General features: G+C 45.0%; 1 protein-coding gene across 7 annotated transcripts in view; it reads right to left on the bottom strand.

Moving 5' to 3' along the window:
• Positions 1 to 850: 850 nt before the first annotated feature.
• The window catches only part of MTHFD1L (methylenetetrahydrofolate dehydrogenase (NADP+ dependent) 1 like), a 205,972-nt gene continuing 188,622 nt past the window's right edge, over positions 851 to 18,200 (bottom strand). For 4 of the 7 annotated variants that reach the window (XM_067011020.1, XM_067011018.1, XM_067011019.1 and 1 more), the window contains 2 exons: positions 8,606 to 8,726; positions 851 to 1,161 (listed from right to left, as the gene is read on the bottom strand). In XM_067011020.1, the coding sequence (XP_066867121.1) occupies positions 8,637 to 8,726 (90 nt within the window). In that variant the 3' untranslated portion in view covers positions 851 to 1,161; positions 8,606 to 8,636. Of the gene's footprint in view, positions 1,490 to 2,404; positions 3,386 to 8,605; positions 8,727 to 18,200 lie in introns of those variants that run through there. The other 3 variants (XM_067011017.1, XM_059083457.2, XM_059083456.2) reach the window with 3 other exon arrangements.

The raw sequence follows: 18,200 nt of genomic DNA, 5'->3' as shown, positions 1-18,200 counted from the left end.
GGGTGACAACGGGCCTGTGACACTTCAGAAACACGAAGCAAAATTATTCTCAGGACAGACAGTCTTTGCGTGGGGAGGCTTTTTACTTATTAGTGTTTTGGAACAAATTAAACTGCACATAAAGATACATTATGGGCAGAGAGGCTCACAAGCAGGGTCACTGAGGGGGCAGTACAGGAACATGCAGGCCCCGATGGCAAGGACTTTTGCAGGATGTGGCTGGGGGACATTTAAGATATTTATGGTGACTACTTCACTTCTGCTGCTCAGAGGACAATCTCTGATTGTTTGTTCCTGAATCCTTGGTTTTGTCTTAACTTTTATGTAATTGTATATTATGGAAGGGAAAAAATGGAAACAGGAGAGGGTCAGGAACAATTTAAGGGCTGGAAAAATGAAAAAACATTTGCCGAACACCCGACCTTTAAGAGTCACTTTTCTTGCCCTATGGGCCTGCGAGAGCTTAATGGCCATTGAGATTCATTCATCGGTGGAAGAAACTAGCACAAACCCATCAGTTTCTAGGTAAGTGATGTTAACTTCACTGGCACTGAAAAGTAGTTCTGGATATAAAATGTATTTTGTTCCAAAGGATATTACCACTTTCCAGCAGTCAGAAGATTTCACAACTGACCCGATATTTCTCTGTCTGTTATTTTTTTCCTTGTTATGTTTATAAAGCTCTTGCAGCATTCACAATTTTCCAGGAAATCGGTGTCAGGTAACAACCCCATCATGAAAAGCTACCTCTAGAGAGCAGTCAGCGAGTCTTATCTGGCACTGAAATCTTGCTGGTTGGTTTTCTACATACATGTTTATTTTCAGTTCAAAGACAAAACAGAAAACTCCATAGTGGAAAACGTTACCTTTAATTCACACTCTTTTAATCCTCCAATCCCCATAAAATAAACATTCTAAAGTGTAAGCAGTGGGAAATAATGTAAACTCTGCAGAAACAGAAAATAAATTAGTTTCTTTCAGACTTGGTGGAGGTCCTTTTCCTGAACACTACACTCTGTTACAAACAGAATTCATCTTGAACGAAGAATAAATCTTTGGCCTATTTCACCATTTCCCCAGCATTGCGTAAGAGCATATTTCAAATTCACTTTCTTCTCCAACTGCAGCAAAAAGGCAAGGGGTAGTTTGTGTTTGTGGAGCCTGAAAAACAGGAAAAAAAAATATTTCGGTGGTTTAAGAACAGCTTTTTTCCTCTGGTGTCAAACTGTTCATATGTTATAGCTCTAAAGTTGGAGACCACAAGGAAATATAAGAGCAGACAAGTGATTCTATTCACAAGACAAGGCTGGGATCGTTGCTTGGAATCTTTTTACTTATGAGCAGTGGAGAATCCGATTCTGCAGCACTCGGGACCGAGCCAGCATGGACACAGCAGGCAGCAGTTCTGAATTTCCTAAAAGATTTTGCTTGGGGACCTTGGCTGAAATTCCACCACTTCTAAATTTGGAATCTACAAGTTTCCAGGATCCTGTCAAGTGAGAACATCCAGGATTTTAGATTAGCAATTCTGTTGCCTTGGATTTCAGTTTCTCTTTTATAGCAGGCACAGAAAGCAAGGTCTGAAAAATGCATTTAGGACAAGAATGGAAGTGAGTGAATCTGGAATTTCTTGTTATTGTTAAAGCTTTGTCGTTTTCCTGCAAAGGATACTAAGACTCTCTGTCACGGTGAATGCTGCAATCTTTTAGAAAAAGAAGCGATCAAACTACATTTTAAAAAGAAAAAAGCAAACAAAACACCTACCTAAGTACCAAAAAAAAAAGTGTTCATCAGGAGAAATGTAAAATACAAGCACTTGGCCTTTGATCTGAATTTATACAAGGAGGAATTTATCTACTCCGCCAAGAGTTCAAACTCCGCTGGAATACAGCGAGCCAGCCTCCCACGGATGAGGGCAGGGTCTGGAGCCAGAAGGGATGCTTTATTAGCTTCAGAACAGAAGACGGTGATGAAGGCAGGGGACTAGGAGTTTCAAATACTCCCCTGATGTCTGGTTCAAATCAAGGAAGTAAACAGAAAACAGAAGCATCGCAAGCATAGTAAACATTAACAGAAAGAAAATATTTTTGATGCTAGGAAGGGAGGTCTGCCTGGTGCAGACCTTGCCCCTCCTCTCAGTGATGTGTGCCAGCCTCCCGTCGGTGGCTCTGGTGACCCTAGATACGAGGCACAGTGACTACTGGGGAGGGAAGGTGGGCTGGCGGGAGAGACTAGGGTGGGCTCGGTGGAATTCCTGTGGATTGACCACGTGACCTCGGTATCAACAGTTTTTATAGTTAAAGAGGCTTAGAGTCTGTGGTTCCATATTTTCAGGAAACTCAAAGGGTTGGTAAAGGTATGGAAAGTCTGAATATAAATTTAAAAAAATCAGAAACACAATAGCGAAGGTGCAAATGAATCAGTTGTTTATTGTTTATTCAGTGGGGGAAAAATTTTTTAAATTTGATTTAGTGTTAAATCTTTTGAAAGACAGAATATATAAGACATCCAATCATGGTATGTGAATAATAAGAAATTACAAAGTGCCCAGGCAACGTGAATGACCAGAGGCAGAGACTGGAGTGACGTGGCCACAAGTCAAGGGCTGCTGGCAGCAGCTAGAATCTGGAGAAGGCAAGGCAAGGATTCTTCCCTGGAGCTTCTGGAGGGAGTGTGGCTTGTTGGCGCCTTGATTTCAGCCTGCTAATACTGATTTCAGACTTCTAGCCTCTAGAACTGGGAAGGAATCAATTTCTGGTATTTTAAACCACCAAGTGATTTGTTATAGCAGCCATGGGGATAAAACACACACACATCCATAAGGGGAGTTCTCTCCTATTTATTAAACTAAGACAATTTCATTGTATTTACCCTTATGTTAATTATTGGTAATGACACTTGGTTCTTGGCTTCTCTTTGTTGACAACCATCTTGTTTTGGTTCCCACTGTTGAATAACAGAGGTTAAAGTTAAATAACGCTACCAAAGTGACTTTATTATTTATTATAAATTTATTTATTTTATTTATTTTTGGCTGCGTTGGGTCTTCATTGCTGCGTGTGGGCTTTCTCTAGTGGCGGTGAGCAGGTGCTACTCTCTTCGTTGCGGTGCGTGGGCTTTTCATTGTGGTGGCTTCTCTTGTGGCAGAGCACGGGCTCTAGGCGTGTCGGCTTCAGTAGTTGCGGCTTGCGGCCTTCGTTACTCCGTGGCATGTGGGATCGTCCCGGACCAGGGCTCGAACCCATGCCCCCTGCATTGGCAGGCGGATTCTTAACCACTGTGCCACCAGGGAAGCCCCTGAAAGTGACTTTAAAGTAAAAACGAAGTCAACCTCAGTAGTATTTGTAAAGTTGATGGCGACATACTTTGACAATTTTTTTAAAACCTGAAAAGTGAATAATTTAGAATCATTTATAACATGAATTTTCTTTTTTGAGATTTGCTTTTGAATTGAGGAGATGTAAGTCTATTTCTCTTATTAGTGAAGCTGCATGATAGTCACTGGGTGCTTATTAACCCGTTTGAATGTCTGATAAAAAATGGCTGCTGCAAAATGGAGAAAATTTCAAGTTCATAGCATTTGGTTAAAACTTTCACCCTACCTTACAAGTTCTAATTTTTTCAAACCAACTGGTAGATTATAACAAATGACATAACTGAAGCTTTTCTCCAGGCTTTTCCAAAAGCTCATCCAAGCTTTTCTCATCGACCTATAATTTCTTATATATTATATGAACCATGTATAAATTTAGAGTTATTAGAAAAATCATATTTTTCCAGAGGTTGATGAAATATTATTTTTCTTGCTTTATTTTTTTAAAAAAGCATAAGATGATTAGATCCACTACCTCCTGGGAAGCTTCTTTAAAAGGGAATTAATTAAGAATTTCACAACCGTTAAGCCTCAAAACATTCCATTTTAGTTAGATAAGGGAGATTTAATTATCACCATCTTTTAGAGATGTTAAAGATTCCATTTTAGATTTAATTATCACAATCGTTTATTTAAGTAACTTGGGCTTCCAGCCTATTTTGGCTCCTGCCTGGGAGTGGGAAAAGGGGGGCTCCGTCTGTCCCAAGGATAGCTTGGGGTGAGGAACTGAGGACTTTTTCTTGAAGCACAACGGTGATGAACAATTTTTGCTCTGCTTCTTGAAAAGACAGAGTTTCAAAATTAAAATCAGAGAGCCCTGGAGCTCCCCCAGGAAACCCTGAAGCTCTGTGGTTTACAACCTGGGGATAAGAGGCTCTGTCCACAGCAGTGTCTGAAGATTAATTTATAATGATTAAATATCACTGAAAATTTCGGCTCGAAAGAAAGTTTAGGGAAGAAATGAGCAGGTATTATACTCCTTTTTGCGTGTGCAATTCAAGAAAAACAATTATAGCAGGGCCAGAGTCAATATGATTCCGTACTAACCACAACTTTGCACATCAGAACAAAGTAAGGGAGTGTCTGAATCCTTCAGGAAATGTGCCAGGCTTTCTTGAGTTCATTTGAATCCTGCCAAGGCCCAGAAATACGATAAAGCTTCAAAATGAGAAACCCAAAGGGAGGGGGGGGGGATGAAACCTCCAAATCCAATCATCTTCAAACAAAAGACCGACCAGTAATGTCACAGGATCAGTTTCACTGGGGCAAACAACTCATTTTAATTAGTTCTATTTGGTAACATCCAAAAGAATGAATCATGCCCTTAGCCTAACAATAGTGAAAGCACGACAGGGAAGCTTTGGAAAAAAGAAGCAAGAGCTCAAATTCTGGTGATTTCCTGGCACCTCCCGCTCATATTGTCTCACACTGTTTCCTAGAGGGTGAGATAAGCAGGGAAGGCGAGGAAGCGGAAGGAGAGACAGAAGTCCTCAACCGAGTGGCTTCTTCCATGTGGGACACGTCACGTCTGCAACACACTCTGCAAGGAGTAAGGACAGTGATGCCCTGCAGCTGAGTCCAGAGAAAGAGCTGGAGTCTGACCACGATGTGAGCAAAGCAGCGCACCGGACATTTCCTCTCCTGATGCTCAAATCTGTCTGACCTATCATCCAAGCTTTAACATTTGTATTTTATGCATTTTTAATAGCCACAGACCTGTGACTGTTAGCAGGAGTGGTCCCTGCCTGCCGTATATGAGAGGGGACAGGAAGCAGGAGGAATGTCTGCAGAATCATTATTCTGAAGGACACCCGAGAGGGAGTGTTTGCTTTGTACAGTGGTTTTCTCTTACAGCACTGGATGGTTTGCAATTATTCAAGCAGGGTCAAGTGATGGGTTTTGAAACACTGCCTACCAAGCCTAGAACAAAGTTTAGCAATTCACACAGAAGAAAGAACCTTGGATAATTGAGTAGGAAAATGACATTCAATGAGACACTTAAGTAAGAGATAGCTCTAGTATAGTTCGACTGAAAAGAATTTTGACAAGGTCATAGCTTTTAATACTCAATTATATTTTGTTATTAAAAAAAAAATCACCTGGTTATCCCCCAATTATGTGTCTGTTCAAAGAGCTGGTTATCGTCTTCCAGAATGGGCCAAAGTTCATTTACCCCGTGAAAATCTTTTGATTTGGGGGAGAAAGGATGGGGTGAGACGGAGAGTAAGCAGATCTGGGTTGAGTCTTGGCTTTTGTACTTATCAGTTGTGCGACTTAGGCAAGTTGTTGATGTCTCTGGGCCAGAGTTTCCGCAGTTCTGAAATTTGAGGCCAGCGTGACATGTGACCGGGGATGGCAAAGCATTTCCTGCTACAGCCATGGAACGAGAGGCAGGGCTGAGCACTGGAAAGGCAGTCTTATTCCTCTGCTACCTGGTGACATGTGACCGGGGATGGCAAAGCATTTCCTGCTACAGCCATGGCACGAGAGGCAGGGCTGAGCACCGGAAAGGCAGTGTTATTCCTCTGCTACCTGGTGGATCAGGGCCATCCCTCAGCTACCCCCTCTTGTGACCACAGGGGACAGGACAACACCTGCCTGCAAGGGTGCAGTGACTGCCCATGAGAGGTGCTTAGCACAGTGCCTGGCCCATTAGAGGGAATCCCCAAAGGCAAGTGTCTTGACCCCCAACCCCTGCTCAGTTTTTTTTGTTTTTTGCGGTACGCGGGCCTCTCACCGCTGTGGCCTCTCCCATTGCGGAGCACAGGCTCCGGACGCGCAGGCTCAGCGGCTATGGCTCACGCGCCCAGCCGCTCCGCGGCATGTGGGATCTTCCCGGACCGGGGCACGAACCCGCGTCCCCTGCATCGGCAGGCGGACTCTCAACCACTGCGCCACCAGGGAAGCCCCTTGTTTTTGTTTTTAATTCTCTTTCTTTTTGGCTGCACCCCGCAACATGCGGGACCTTAGTTCCCCGACCAGGGATTGGACCCGTGCCCCCTGCAGTGGAAGCGTACAGTCTCAACCACTGGACCGCCGGGGAAGTCCCCCTGCTGAGTCTTTGAACAAAGTCCCGAGGGATACTTGTCAGGGAACTTGAACACAAGGATTTAGATGTAGGTACTGGTAGAGCTAAGGACATGCCACCTGGCATTACCTGAGCCCCAACTGCAATAATTAAGGCATAAATGCATTTATATGACCTATCTGAAGAGCAAATAAAAATGGACCAAAAGGCTGGAAAAATACTCATCTATCTGAGAGAAATGAAAGAATCACACACACTTGTTCTGGAGAAAAGTGACAAGTGGCAGAAATGTAGCATAATGGGTTGACAAGACAAGGGAAATTAGTCTGGACAGGGGTCAACTCAAAGTTTAAGAGGAATGATATTGTGATTTTCCCAAGGCCTGGCTGGGAAACCCAAGACATTCACACACACATACACATGCACAGTCACATCGAAAGACCAAAATAACTCTGTTATCAAAGCTCAAGTTTATGGGCTTCTCTGTTAAATTAGTCTCTGTTAGTTCATTTTCTGGAGTTTTCTTTTTCAGAAATGACAAAGATTTGAAATGTGACTGTGGTTGAAACTAAAAACAGCTTCCACTCCTCAGCAAAAAAACACATACAAACAACACCAAACACCACACACACAACCCAAACTGAACAATCGCACAACTTGTATTAACGTGTCTCTTACCTTTCTCATCATAGCCTAAGTCCTCAGTGTTTTAGTAACAAAGACTTGCAAAAAAAAAAAAAAAAAAATCTCCCCATGTTCACTACCGATAGTCAAACAAACAAATGTGAGAGTCCTGTGTGCCTGGCTTAGGGCATAACTCAGAGACAACTGGGAAGAAGGGTCTTTAGGTCAAGCAGGCTCATCTGGAAGGCCCAGAATATACTGGCAAGAGGGATGGGTGCTGGGCTAAGGAACAGGAGCAGGAGGGAGTAGGAAGAAGGAATGGGGGTGTTTATGGGGAAGGAATGCGTCTTGAGAATATGGTGAGGACTTGTCTGATATATGGGATGGGGAAAAGCAGCTCCAAGTCTCTGAGACTTCTGATTGGGAGTTTCCCAGGGAGGAGGATTGCGGGGGGGCGGGGCGGGGTCCCTTTTCTTCGTGATGGGAAGCTAGGACGGAAGCCAGCAGGTGTGCCTGCGGCTGCAGGACCAAGGCACAAACATGAATGAGACCTAAGGCCCCCGGCTGTGGGCCGCCTAAGGCAGCGCCAAGGCAAGCCCAACCCTCTTCCACTGCGCAGAGCCTGAATCATCAAGCGCTCTAATTTCTGCTGCCCTGTCCTTCCTGTGACTCACAGTACCCTTGGAGCTAGACGATATGTCCCATCTCTGTGAATCTTTCCAGCGGTATGAGAACCCAATCCCCCTGTCGTGCGATAGTGTTATGGGTTAGATTGGGTCCCCAAAAGGTATGTTGAAGTCCTGACCCCTAGTACCTCTGAGAGTGACCTTAACTGGAAACAGGGTCTTTGCAGATATAATCAAGTTAAGAAGAGGTCCGTAAGGTGGGCCGCAATTCAATGCGACTGGTGTCCTTTAAGGAAGACAGAGACACGTAGGGAGACAGAGGAATGTCAAGGACCAACGGGCACCACCAGGAGTTAGGAAGAGGCCGGGAAGGATTCTGCCAGACTCTCAGAGAGTGCATAGCCCGGATGACACCTTGACTTTGGACTTTTGGCCTCCAGAACTGTGGGAGAACAAATGCCTGTTGTCTAAGCTGCCCAGTTGTGACACTGCTATGGCAGCTCCAGGAAACGAGCATACTGGGAGTCCTCTATCACATGATTCTAACTCTGCACCAAGAGATACGTGGGATGAAGGTATAGTTGGTACAGTTAATGACAGCGGATATTCGTTTCAATATCTCGAAAGAGAAGAATGAATTTACAGGGCTCCTTTGTTATAGCAAGAGACGCCTTAAAACAAATCTATATTCAGAGACGGTGTGACTGACTTTCACTGGAATCGGGTCGGGTCCAGGCACACCGAGGGCCTGACCGCCTCACTGCATATCCACACCCAGGGGTGACCCAGGGCAGGGCTGTCACCTGGTAGGAATTCACAGTAACCAAGTGAGGAAATTATTTATCAGACCATTTCTGTAACAAATATCAGAAAAACCAAACAAAATAAAACTAAAAGAGATTCGAACTAGGGAAAAAAGAAAGAAAGAAAAAAGTAAAAAGCACAAGAGCCTACCTGAATTGAGTCCTGTGAAAATCTTGTTCACTTAGAACAAGCCTTTAACTTGCTCTGTTTCCGTATCAAGATCTATGTCATAGAAGCAGGGCCGAGTCGGCAGTCCTGGCATGGTACTCATCTAGGGGAGAGAACAGAAGGTTATATTAAGTCATCGCTGCTGAGTGATTGCTCCGGACACTGCACATCTAACGACATAAATTAACTATATAATTCAATTCGGCCTCACGTAACTTTGGGTTATATATACACGTATCTTTTTAAATTCACCATCTGCTAGTTCAGTCTTTGTTTAAGGAAGTGAAATCCCTCCACGGGCCCACAGCAAACCATAGCTCCAAAACAAGTCATTTTCAAACTCTTTTTTCTAAGTCAAATCTTAATGCTGAAGCCCAGCAAAGATAAGCCCCTCTGGCTGAAGGGGACAGTGGGTGTGGAAGGAATGAATAATGAATAACCCCCAGGACACATTTTGGTAAAATCGTCAACTCTTGGAGCACAGTTTGAAAACTCCTGTTCTCCAGATAGCTGGCCTACTTTACTAGCAGTAGCTGTTTATTGAGAACTTACTATGTGCTAGGCACTGTGTAAATGCTTTTTTTTTCATCGTCCCCCAAACTCAATGAAGTAGGTACTTTTATCGTTTCCATGTGACAAGGAGGGAAATGGAGGTTTAGGGGTGTTAAGTCATTTGCCCGAGGCCACACAGGTAATAAACAGCAAAATGGGAAATTGGACTCCACGTCTGTAATCTCGAATTACTCATATAACCACCACCACCAGCACTGCCGCCTCCACCACCGTTTGGGAACTCTATACTCAGAATTTTACATAGATAATAACTTCAGTTCCCCATCACCCTTAGAGGTAGGCACTAATTTTAGCCTCACTTTACTGGCTTTTTTTTTTTTTTTTTTTGCGGTACGCGGGCCTCTCACTGTTGTGGCCTCTCCCGTTGCGGGCTCTGGACGCGCAGGCTCAGCGGCCATGGCTCACGGGCCCAGCAGCTCCGTGGCATGTGGGATCTTCCCGGACCGGGGCATGAACCCGTGTCCCCTGCATCGGCAGGCGGACTCAACCACTGCGCCACCAGGGAAGCCCCAGCCTCACTTTACTGATGAGGACAGAGGACATTTAGGCACAAAGGCATGGGCTCAAGGATACAGAGCTAGTCAGTGGTAGAGACAGAATTAAAACCAGGCCTGTGCTTCTCACTGCTTTGCTGCACTGTGTCTAGATCGGTTTTGCAAAAGAGCACTCTTTGTCCACCTGCACCAGAGACCCTGGTGAGCTGGGGAAGCTGGCCGGTTTGCTTCTGGTGACGCTCACACACTGAACACGGGTCTAGGACCCGGAGTGTGAGGATTCTGGGTGAGCTGCTCCTCATCAGTTTTAGCATTCCCACTTCTTCGTACCAGGCTGAAGGTTCTCAGCACCAAAGGAACCCAGATAAGGCCTCTGTCACAGATCTCCGGTCTCTCACTCTCGAGGTCCTTTCCTGTAGGGACAGGATTTCTCTGACGCCCACCCTTCCCCCCTGTGATGCTGACAGACTCTCGCTACTCAAACTGGGATCTGTGGACCAGGAGCATGGGTATCACCCAGGAACTTGTGGGAAATTCAGGATCTCAGGGCCCACCTGCGGCCCACTGGATCAGAGTCTGCAATGTCAGCACCTCGCCAGGAGATCTGGGTGCACGTTTCCATCTGAGAAGCCCTGGCTTAGTCAATATGGCCTAGGATGCCTCCCCGCACTCCCCTTAGCCCTGGGAAAGGGAGCTCCTGGGGAAGGGCGTGAGATGCTGAGGAGGAAGGGGAGAGGAAAGCCCTTTCGCCCCTGACCAAGTGCTGCTACTTCTTCCCAGCCCGAGCTCCAGGTCGAGGAGGAAACCTGTGCACCTGCGGCCTCATAACCACCTGGACTATGACAGTGTGAGTGAGGTGGGGCCACGTGGCCAGACACATAAACACTGTGATATACGGTGGCCAGCTCCCGTCTTGCTAATTGCACAAGATTGCCCTTCAGTATATTATGGGCTAAACAGGCTTCTAAGGCCTGCCTGGAAATACAGGCACCACTGATAGCATGTCTCCAGGAAAATGCGCTCTGGGCTTCGAGCAATGAACTACAAATAAAGTTCCGGCACACAACCTGCTTGTAGGTGGGGATTTCCCGTACTTTAAAACTTTAGGTATGTGGATGGCTGCTTCTCCTCCTGAGGTTTCTGTTCCTAGCAGGGGGATAACATTTTTCACGGGTTACTACAGTCGCTTCTCCTAGGAGACCCCAGAAAGAAACCCATGCTTAATGTTTTAGCACTGAAACATCAAACACAGAGGACATTGGTGGGAACTGTTCATATTTTTTCCAGTTTCCTGGGCTACAAACTCACGCCAACAATTTTCCTACCTAACTGCATTCTGACATGAGCATTTTAAGATGCCTTTATAATCTGTGTGGGAATATGGATTTGGCAAAAGGAACCAGCGTTTTACAGTTTAAGAAACGAGTGACCGCATTCAGCCACAGTGGAGCTGCTCCATCTCTAATGTAAAATAACTCTCTAGGTCGAAGGTATGTGGGTGAGGATGCTACCCAGACTTGCGTGCTGCTGCTTCTGAGGCTGCAACACTATTCACTCCAGGGCAGAATTCAGTATGAGGCAGATCATATCTAAACCCACATGAGGTGAGAAAACCCAGGAGGAACCCCGAAGGCAGTGCATTTGGGTTCATCTGAGCAAAGTTATAATGGAAGCTTCTAGCGCGGATAACACAGTTGCACTGCCTGCTTGTTTACAAGCTTTTTGAACAGCCGTGAAAGTTCATCTTTCCACCACTCACTTTTAGCTGGTGTGAGACCAAGACCGACAAAGGCAGTGCGATTCGAATGCTTCCTGGAGCTGAACCACTGGCTGCAATGACTCAGCACATGTATCTTTGGGTCATTCTGATACTGTCACAAAACTGGGAGCTTTTCAAAGTAGCCAAAATATTAAATGCCAGGAAGTATGAAATATCTTTCCTCTATTTTCAACTTACTGCTCTCAAATGAGAGAAAAATGACATCAATCAGAAGACTCCCAGGTTCCTTTCCAATGATGCAATCGTCACTTTCAAGAATCAAGAATCCCTACTGGGCTTCCCTGGTGGCGCAGTGGTTGGGAGTCCGCCTGCCGATGCCGAGGACGCGGGTTCGTGCCCCAGTCCGGGAAGATCCCACGTGCCGCGGAGCGGCTGGGCCCGTGAGCCATGGTCGCTGAGCCTGCGCGTCCGGAGCCTGTGCCCCGCAACGGGAGGGGCCACAACAGTGAGAGGCCCGCGTACCGCAAAAAAAAAAGAAAAAAAAAAAAGAATCCCTACTTATTCGGGATGAGCAACAACAGACCAGGAAGCATATAGAGTGTGCAGGGCTGGGGGACTCCCAGCCCTAGGAGACAGAGCCACCTCCAGTCCATCTATGTTTAAAACAAAAGTCCTGCTGAGCAGACACACAGTATGGAATTATGTTAACAAGACCTTACACATTCGCATCAGATTCTCTCCCAATAAAAAACACTCTGGGGCTTCCCTGGTGGCGCAGTTGTTGAGAGTCCGCCTGCCGATGCAGGGGACACGGGTTCGTGCCCCGGTCCGGGAAGATCCCACATGCCGCGGGGCGGCTGGGCCCGTGAGCCGTGGCCGCTGAGCCTGCGCGTCCGGAGCCTGCGCTCCGCAGCGGGAGAGGCCACAGCAGTGAGAGGCCCGCGTACCGCAAAACAAAAAAAAAAACAAAAAAAAAACCACTCTGTTACCAAAGGATTGGAGCCCCCAGACAAGAGTCAGCAGAGCACTACGGGAAAGAAGAATTCGGACAGCCCTTGGGAGTTGACCTCTGGACCCGCGTCTGGGGTCAGTGGTGATCTGTGTTGACTTATTTGTGTGCCCTTGAAGAAGGCCTCCTGCTTAAAATAATGAGGGGCCGCTAAACTGTACTTACCTGTCATGCTGCATTAATGGATTCTTTTACAAAGGCTGAAAAGCATGGGCTTTCGCCCTTCATGCCCCTAATTTTAACTACAATGAATCTTCCAAATCTTTGATTTCCGGTTAAGCTTATTTTGGAGGAACGGTGAGTTATAGGAATAGCCTTTATAAACATTCATTAACACCAGCAAAGAGAAAATATTCATACACCTAAAACCTGTCCTCAGAAGTAAAACGCTCTTAGAATGAGTAGAAAAATTACCTAAAAATCTGTTTCATAAAGTGATAGTATCATACTTACCACTTAACCAAAATATCATTGTAGTTAATTTTGTTGTGTTTGTGAAATAATTTCTTTTCTGACTTCTCCTTAAATATACTGCTTTTTCCTACTGGATAAATCATTCAGGTTTGTTGTAATTCAGAAAAGAAATAAGCATTTGAACTCACTATTCCTTCATTTCATGATCTGAAAGGGAATCCCTTCTATACATTTCTTTCCTCCACCAATATGGCCGAACACCCATCATCTTGTTCCAAAAATTTAAGAACAACCAAAAAGGGACTTTCCTGGTGGTCCACTGGTAAAGAATCCCCCTTCCAATGCAGGGGATGCGGGTTCGATCCCTGCAGGGAACTAAGATCCCATATGCCACGGGGCAACTACGCCCGTGTGCCACACTACAGAGCCTATGAGCCCTGGAGCCTGCGTGCTGCAACTAGAGAGAGAGAACCCACACACCACAACTAGAGAGAAGCCTGAGAGCTGCAAGGAAGAGCCCATGCACCGCAATGAAAGATCCCACATGCCTCAACGAAGATCCTGCATGGGGCTTCCCTGGTGGCACAGTGGTAGAGAGTCTGCCTGCCAATGCAGGGGACACTTCGAGCCCCGGTCCGGGAAGATCCCACGTGCCGCGGAGCGGCTGGGCCCGTGAGCCACAGCTACTGAGCCTGCGCGTCTGGAGCCCGTGCTCCGCAACAAGAGAGGCCGCGACGGTGAGAGGCCCGCGCACCGCGATGAAGAGTGGCCCCCGCTCGCCACAACTAGAGGAAAGCCCTCGCGCAGAAACGAAGACCCAACACGGCAAAAATAAATAAATTAATTAATATTTGAAAAAAGATCCTGCATGCCGCAACTAAGATCCAACACGGCCAAAAAAAACAAAAAAAAAACAAAAAAAAAACCTGAAGAGACTACGATGGTGTAATTAAAATAAAGAGATTATTTTTGATGAAATAATAACTCAAACATTTAAATTATTGAGCAAAAGTACTTTCTGAATTATAAGTACAGAAACTGGCATTATTAGGCCTGCAATAAATATCTTTTTAAACAGATGAGTAAAATGGAGGATATCAGAGAATTAGGAAACAAGCAGAAAACTTCTGGAGGACTGGGTGTTTTGTTTCTTCCCTTCTCCCTCTTCTTTGGACATGAGGGACAGCACTGTTTACATCTAGTGGTCATTTCGATAATTAAACTAAGATGATGCAAGAGGAAAAATGGCCAGTATAAACATCAACTGAAAGGAGAGAAGAGAGGTATTAAGAATCATGATAATGAAAACAGTGCTGCTACCACTGGGATTCCACTTGCTTGACTTAGTGGTGATGGCGGCTCTGGGATTTCTTTCTGGGTTAGGTAACATTCACCTGAACGGCCCGGGACGGCCAGGGATGCCCTGGGTGCTTGGGGCGTGTCCTGTCAGAGCGCCTGTTCTCTTTCCTGGTGGCCAGCGAGTGCCTGTTCCTGTGTGAAAGGACAGTGAGGCTTTATTCAACCCACAATCCTTTGCTGAGCACTCACCATGGGGATACCGAGGTGACCAGGACCTGGTCCCTGCTTCCGGAGGGACAGACCATTAAGTAGATCATTTGGGTCGAGTCACTTTTTACTTTTTAGTTAAAAAAATTTTTTTTTTTTTTTCCGGTACGCGGGCCTCTCACCGTGGTGGTCTCTGCCGTTGCGGAGCACAGGCTCCGGACGCGCAGGCTCAGCGGCCATGGCTCACGGGCCCAGCCGCTCCGCGACATGTGGGATCCTCCCAGACCGGGGCACGAACCCGCGTCCCCTGCATCGGCAGGCGGACTCTCAACCACCGTGCCACCACGGAAGCCCCCCCAAATCTTTTTCATTCTTTGCTTTTCATATAAAAAGAATGAACATAATAAATTCTTAACGTCTGACTTTTGAAGATGGAAGTCAGGTTCAATCACTATAAAGATGACTCTATTTTGCTCACATTTTGGACCAGTATTACAGAGCTCCGACCATTCCAATTTCTTTCAATGGCGTTGAATAAAAGACTGAGCAAGTACAGTTATTTCTCTCTTCTTTCATAAAGGAAACTATAACTCTTAGTAGTAAGAAGCCTGTTCCAAACTAACTTTTCCACTAGTTAGAACAAACTTACTTTCAACAAGAAACACTTTCAAAAAGAAAGGACTTTCAACTGAGAAGTAATAAATAATAGAAGTAAAAAGCCAAGTCTTACTCTCCTCATACTGTTTCCTGGAGGTGACCCCTGTAAACAATGTCTTGTGCAAACTCCCAAGAAATTTTCTATTCTTATATAAGCCATGTGACTATATAACATGTATTTATGTAGTTACGTACAGAAATTGGAAAATTCCACATGTACAATTCTGAAATCTGATTCTCAGGGAGAGTAAAACTTAAAAGAGGCAACGGGGGTAATTTCTAAACAAAGGAATGTGGCTGGAGTGGGGAGACCCAAGAAGAGTTGTTGCCAACACATTCTACAGTTGACCCTTGAACCATGTGGGGTTAGGGGCACTGATACCCAGCAGGGTTGAAAATCCAAGGATAATTTATAGTTGGCCCTTGGTAGCCGAGGTTCCTCCCTATCATCCACAGATTCAACCAGTGCAGACTGTGGATTGTTGAGAGTGAAATACTACTGTCATATTTAGATTGAAAAACATCTGTATAGAAGTGGACCTGCCCTGTTCCAACCCCTGTTCTTCAAGCATCAACTGTAAAGTCAATGCACCCTGCCTTTTGGAAAATGAGAGATTAGGGAGAGTTCTTTAGAAGAAAAGAAAAATAAATGCGAGCAGGGCGTCTGACCTACTGGATGTTGACAAAGGACACGAAGAAGTTCGGCACCTTTCATGCATCTCAAATATTACAAAGGACTAAGAGCTTTCAGTTCAAAGACCACTCTGCATTTGAGTGCGTCTTTCTCCCCACCAAATAATTTATTTTTCTTTTTTTGTTCTGATTTTAAGGACGGTATCCTTAGTCAGCTTTCAACTATGCTTGCCAGGAAAGCCCCATGCTGGCTTGCTCAGTAAGACACTGTCCTTCCTGTTTCCATGCCTGGAAGACCAGAGGTGGCAAAATGCAGCCCCAGGGCTTCTCTCTATTGTCCTTTTGGTGTTGGCTTCAGCCCCAGGCTTTCTGCTCTGTGTGGGCAGCTCCAGGCCACATCATGGCCACACCCTGTGATATCCAGTGTGAGAAAGAATGTCCTCTTCAGTGACTCATTTTTTTCTCCCTGATTCCTTTCTTTTATTTACCAATTTTCAAAGCCATAGTTTGATGCCCAATGGTAATACCTCTGGGACTCTGCTAAGTGCTTTCCATGCTCTGTATCTCATTTAATTCCAACAATTCCACAAGGTGCATGTTATTACAGTTTCATTATCCCCAATTTGCAGATTAGGAAAATAAGACGAGGAAAAGCATGATAACACAAATCACACGGCTAACGAGCTGGAATCCAAAAGCAGACAGTGTGACCCCAAAGTCCTAGCTCTAACCACTGATCCCTACTGCCTCCCTTACACCATGGCGTTTAGTGTCGCTGGCCCCCCTCGGTGGCAACGTGTGTGCTTCACCTGCACAAAGAAATGTTATGAGCTGCCTTTGCAATGGGAATACACGTCCTATCAAACTACTGAGATTTCTGCTACAATATTTGTGTAAATAAAATTTACATGAATTTGTAAAGCAAATTCATTTACTTTACAATTTTAGTCTTGATTCCTTTTAAACTTGAATATTTATCCAAGAAAATGTTACACAGCTGACACCCGGGGTGGTATCTTTCCCAATTACATCTTAGTCACAGTGGTCAGCAGTGAGTAAATAACACCTTATGACTGTTAAACACTGCTCCTGTTTATCAACCAATTGGTTCCTCTCTCACTTACTTTGTTCTTATTCTTTCATCATATGCCTTGTTCTTATCCATTGCCAAAATGATAGATAATGGTCATATCTACACAGGTATTACACTGTTCACATCTCACTCTTCCGTTTCCATTGGGGAGCTGCGGAGCTTCTCCCCTCATTTCACCATAAGGACCACAGCTGAGGCTGCCAACAGGCCTGTGAGACAGGCGAGGTGGGAGAGGCCTGCGTAGCCCCACTGAGAGGTGTGGAAGTGGCCTCAAGACAGTTGCGTGACTTTCCCGGCACCAATTAGGAATGGGAATGTCAAGTACAAAGGCCGGAAGAGGTAACCGAAGTCTGATGGGCAGCAGTAACCCAGGTGACTGAGGGGTGAGGGGAACGGCCCCGTTCCTGTACTGCCTGTGTACCTGGGTAAGTTACATCACTGAGTCTTGGTTCTTTACCTGGAAATACACTACGAATATAAACAGATCTATGTTATAGGCTCTATTTCAAAATTAAAATGGGATAAAGTAAGAAAGCACCCTAGTTTAGTGTGTAATACACAATCGATACAATTGTTATTTTATTATAGAAGGTACAACTATAATTGTCTATATGAAGTGTAGTGCTGTTATTTATGATAGAAACGGAAAAACGACACTTGAAAACAAATCTGAACTGTGAATAATTATATGTTTCTTTTATAAGAGAAAAGCGTTCATTAGTTTTGCAATTTCCCCCTAATTTTTCCTGCTCTATAAATAATTTAAAAGAGCCCCTTTCTGTTGTTCCTACTAATGACAATCAAATCTGACACTACACCCAATAACCAAGACCTAAGTATCAAGTAATCAGGGGCCTATCACTGATGACAAATGTTATTTTAAGAGAGAAACCTTCAGAAGTGTGATGAGGAGCTAAAAACAAGTATGATTTTTAAACTGAGTTGAGTCTTTGGGAAGAGACGATTACTCCTTCTGTGTAGGCCAAAGAAGATGCTGTGAAGAGAAGCCCAAGTTCAATTCCTCACATACTGGTCCTCTCTGCTTGAACTTTTGCAGCGTTTCCTCTCCAGCCTTTCGATGGACAGGTGGCATGCCAGCTTTGGCAAAACAAACCAATTTTATAATGTTTCATTGTTTGGTAACTCAATATTAAGTAATCAAATTCTGGTTTCTGAGAAGCTCATCTTCTGAAAATGAACTGTGATGTTCTGGGCGTGTGTTTTATCCCAAGGTCCTATTAGCAATTAAGTCATTATTCTATAACTCCTGGAAGAAGAGAGAAGATGAAGGGGAAGGGAAAAGGAGGAGGCGGGCGGGGCGGGGGGGTGTCACGAAAACTGCCTTTACTTAGCAGAGCTGGTCCTTTTCTTCACAGAGCTTGTTATCGAAGACACAGCTGCCCATGTCATTTAGCATTTCCCTTTTCTTCGTCCTGCCCCTCCCCCAACCGTGGCAAAGCTCCTCCCCAGAGATAATA

Source organism: Kogia breviceps, chromosome 13 (assembly GCF_026419965.1).
Source record: "Kogia breviceps isolate mKogBre1 chromosome 13, mKogBre1 haplotype 1, whole genome shotgun sequence".
In the NCBI taxonomy this organism is placed as follows: domain Eukaryota; kingdom Metazoa; phylum Chordata; class Mammalia; order Artiodactyla; family Physeteridae; genus Kogia; species Kogia breviceps.
Note: the sequence above shows the minus strand (reverse complement) of the source record. Positions and strands in the feature narration are given on the sequence as shown.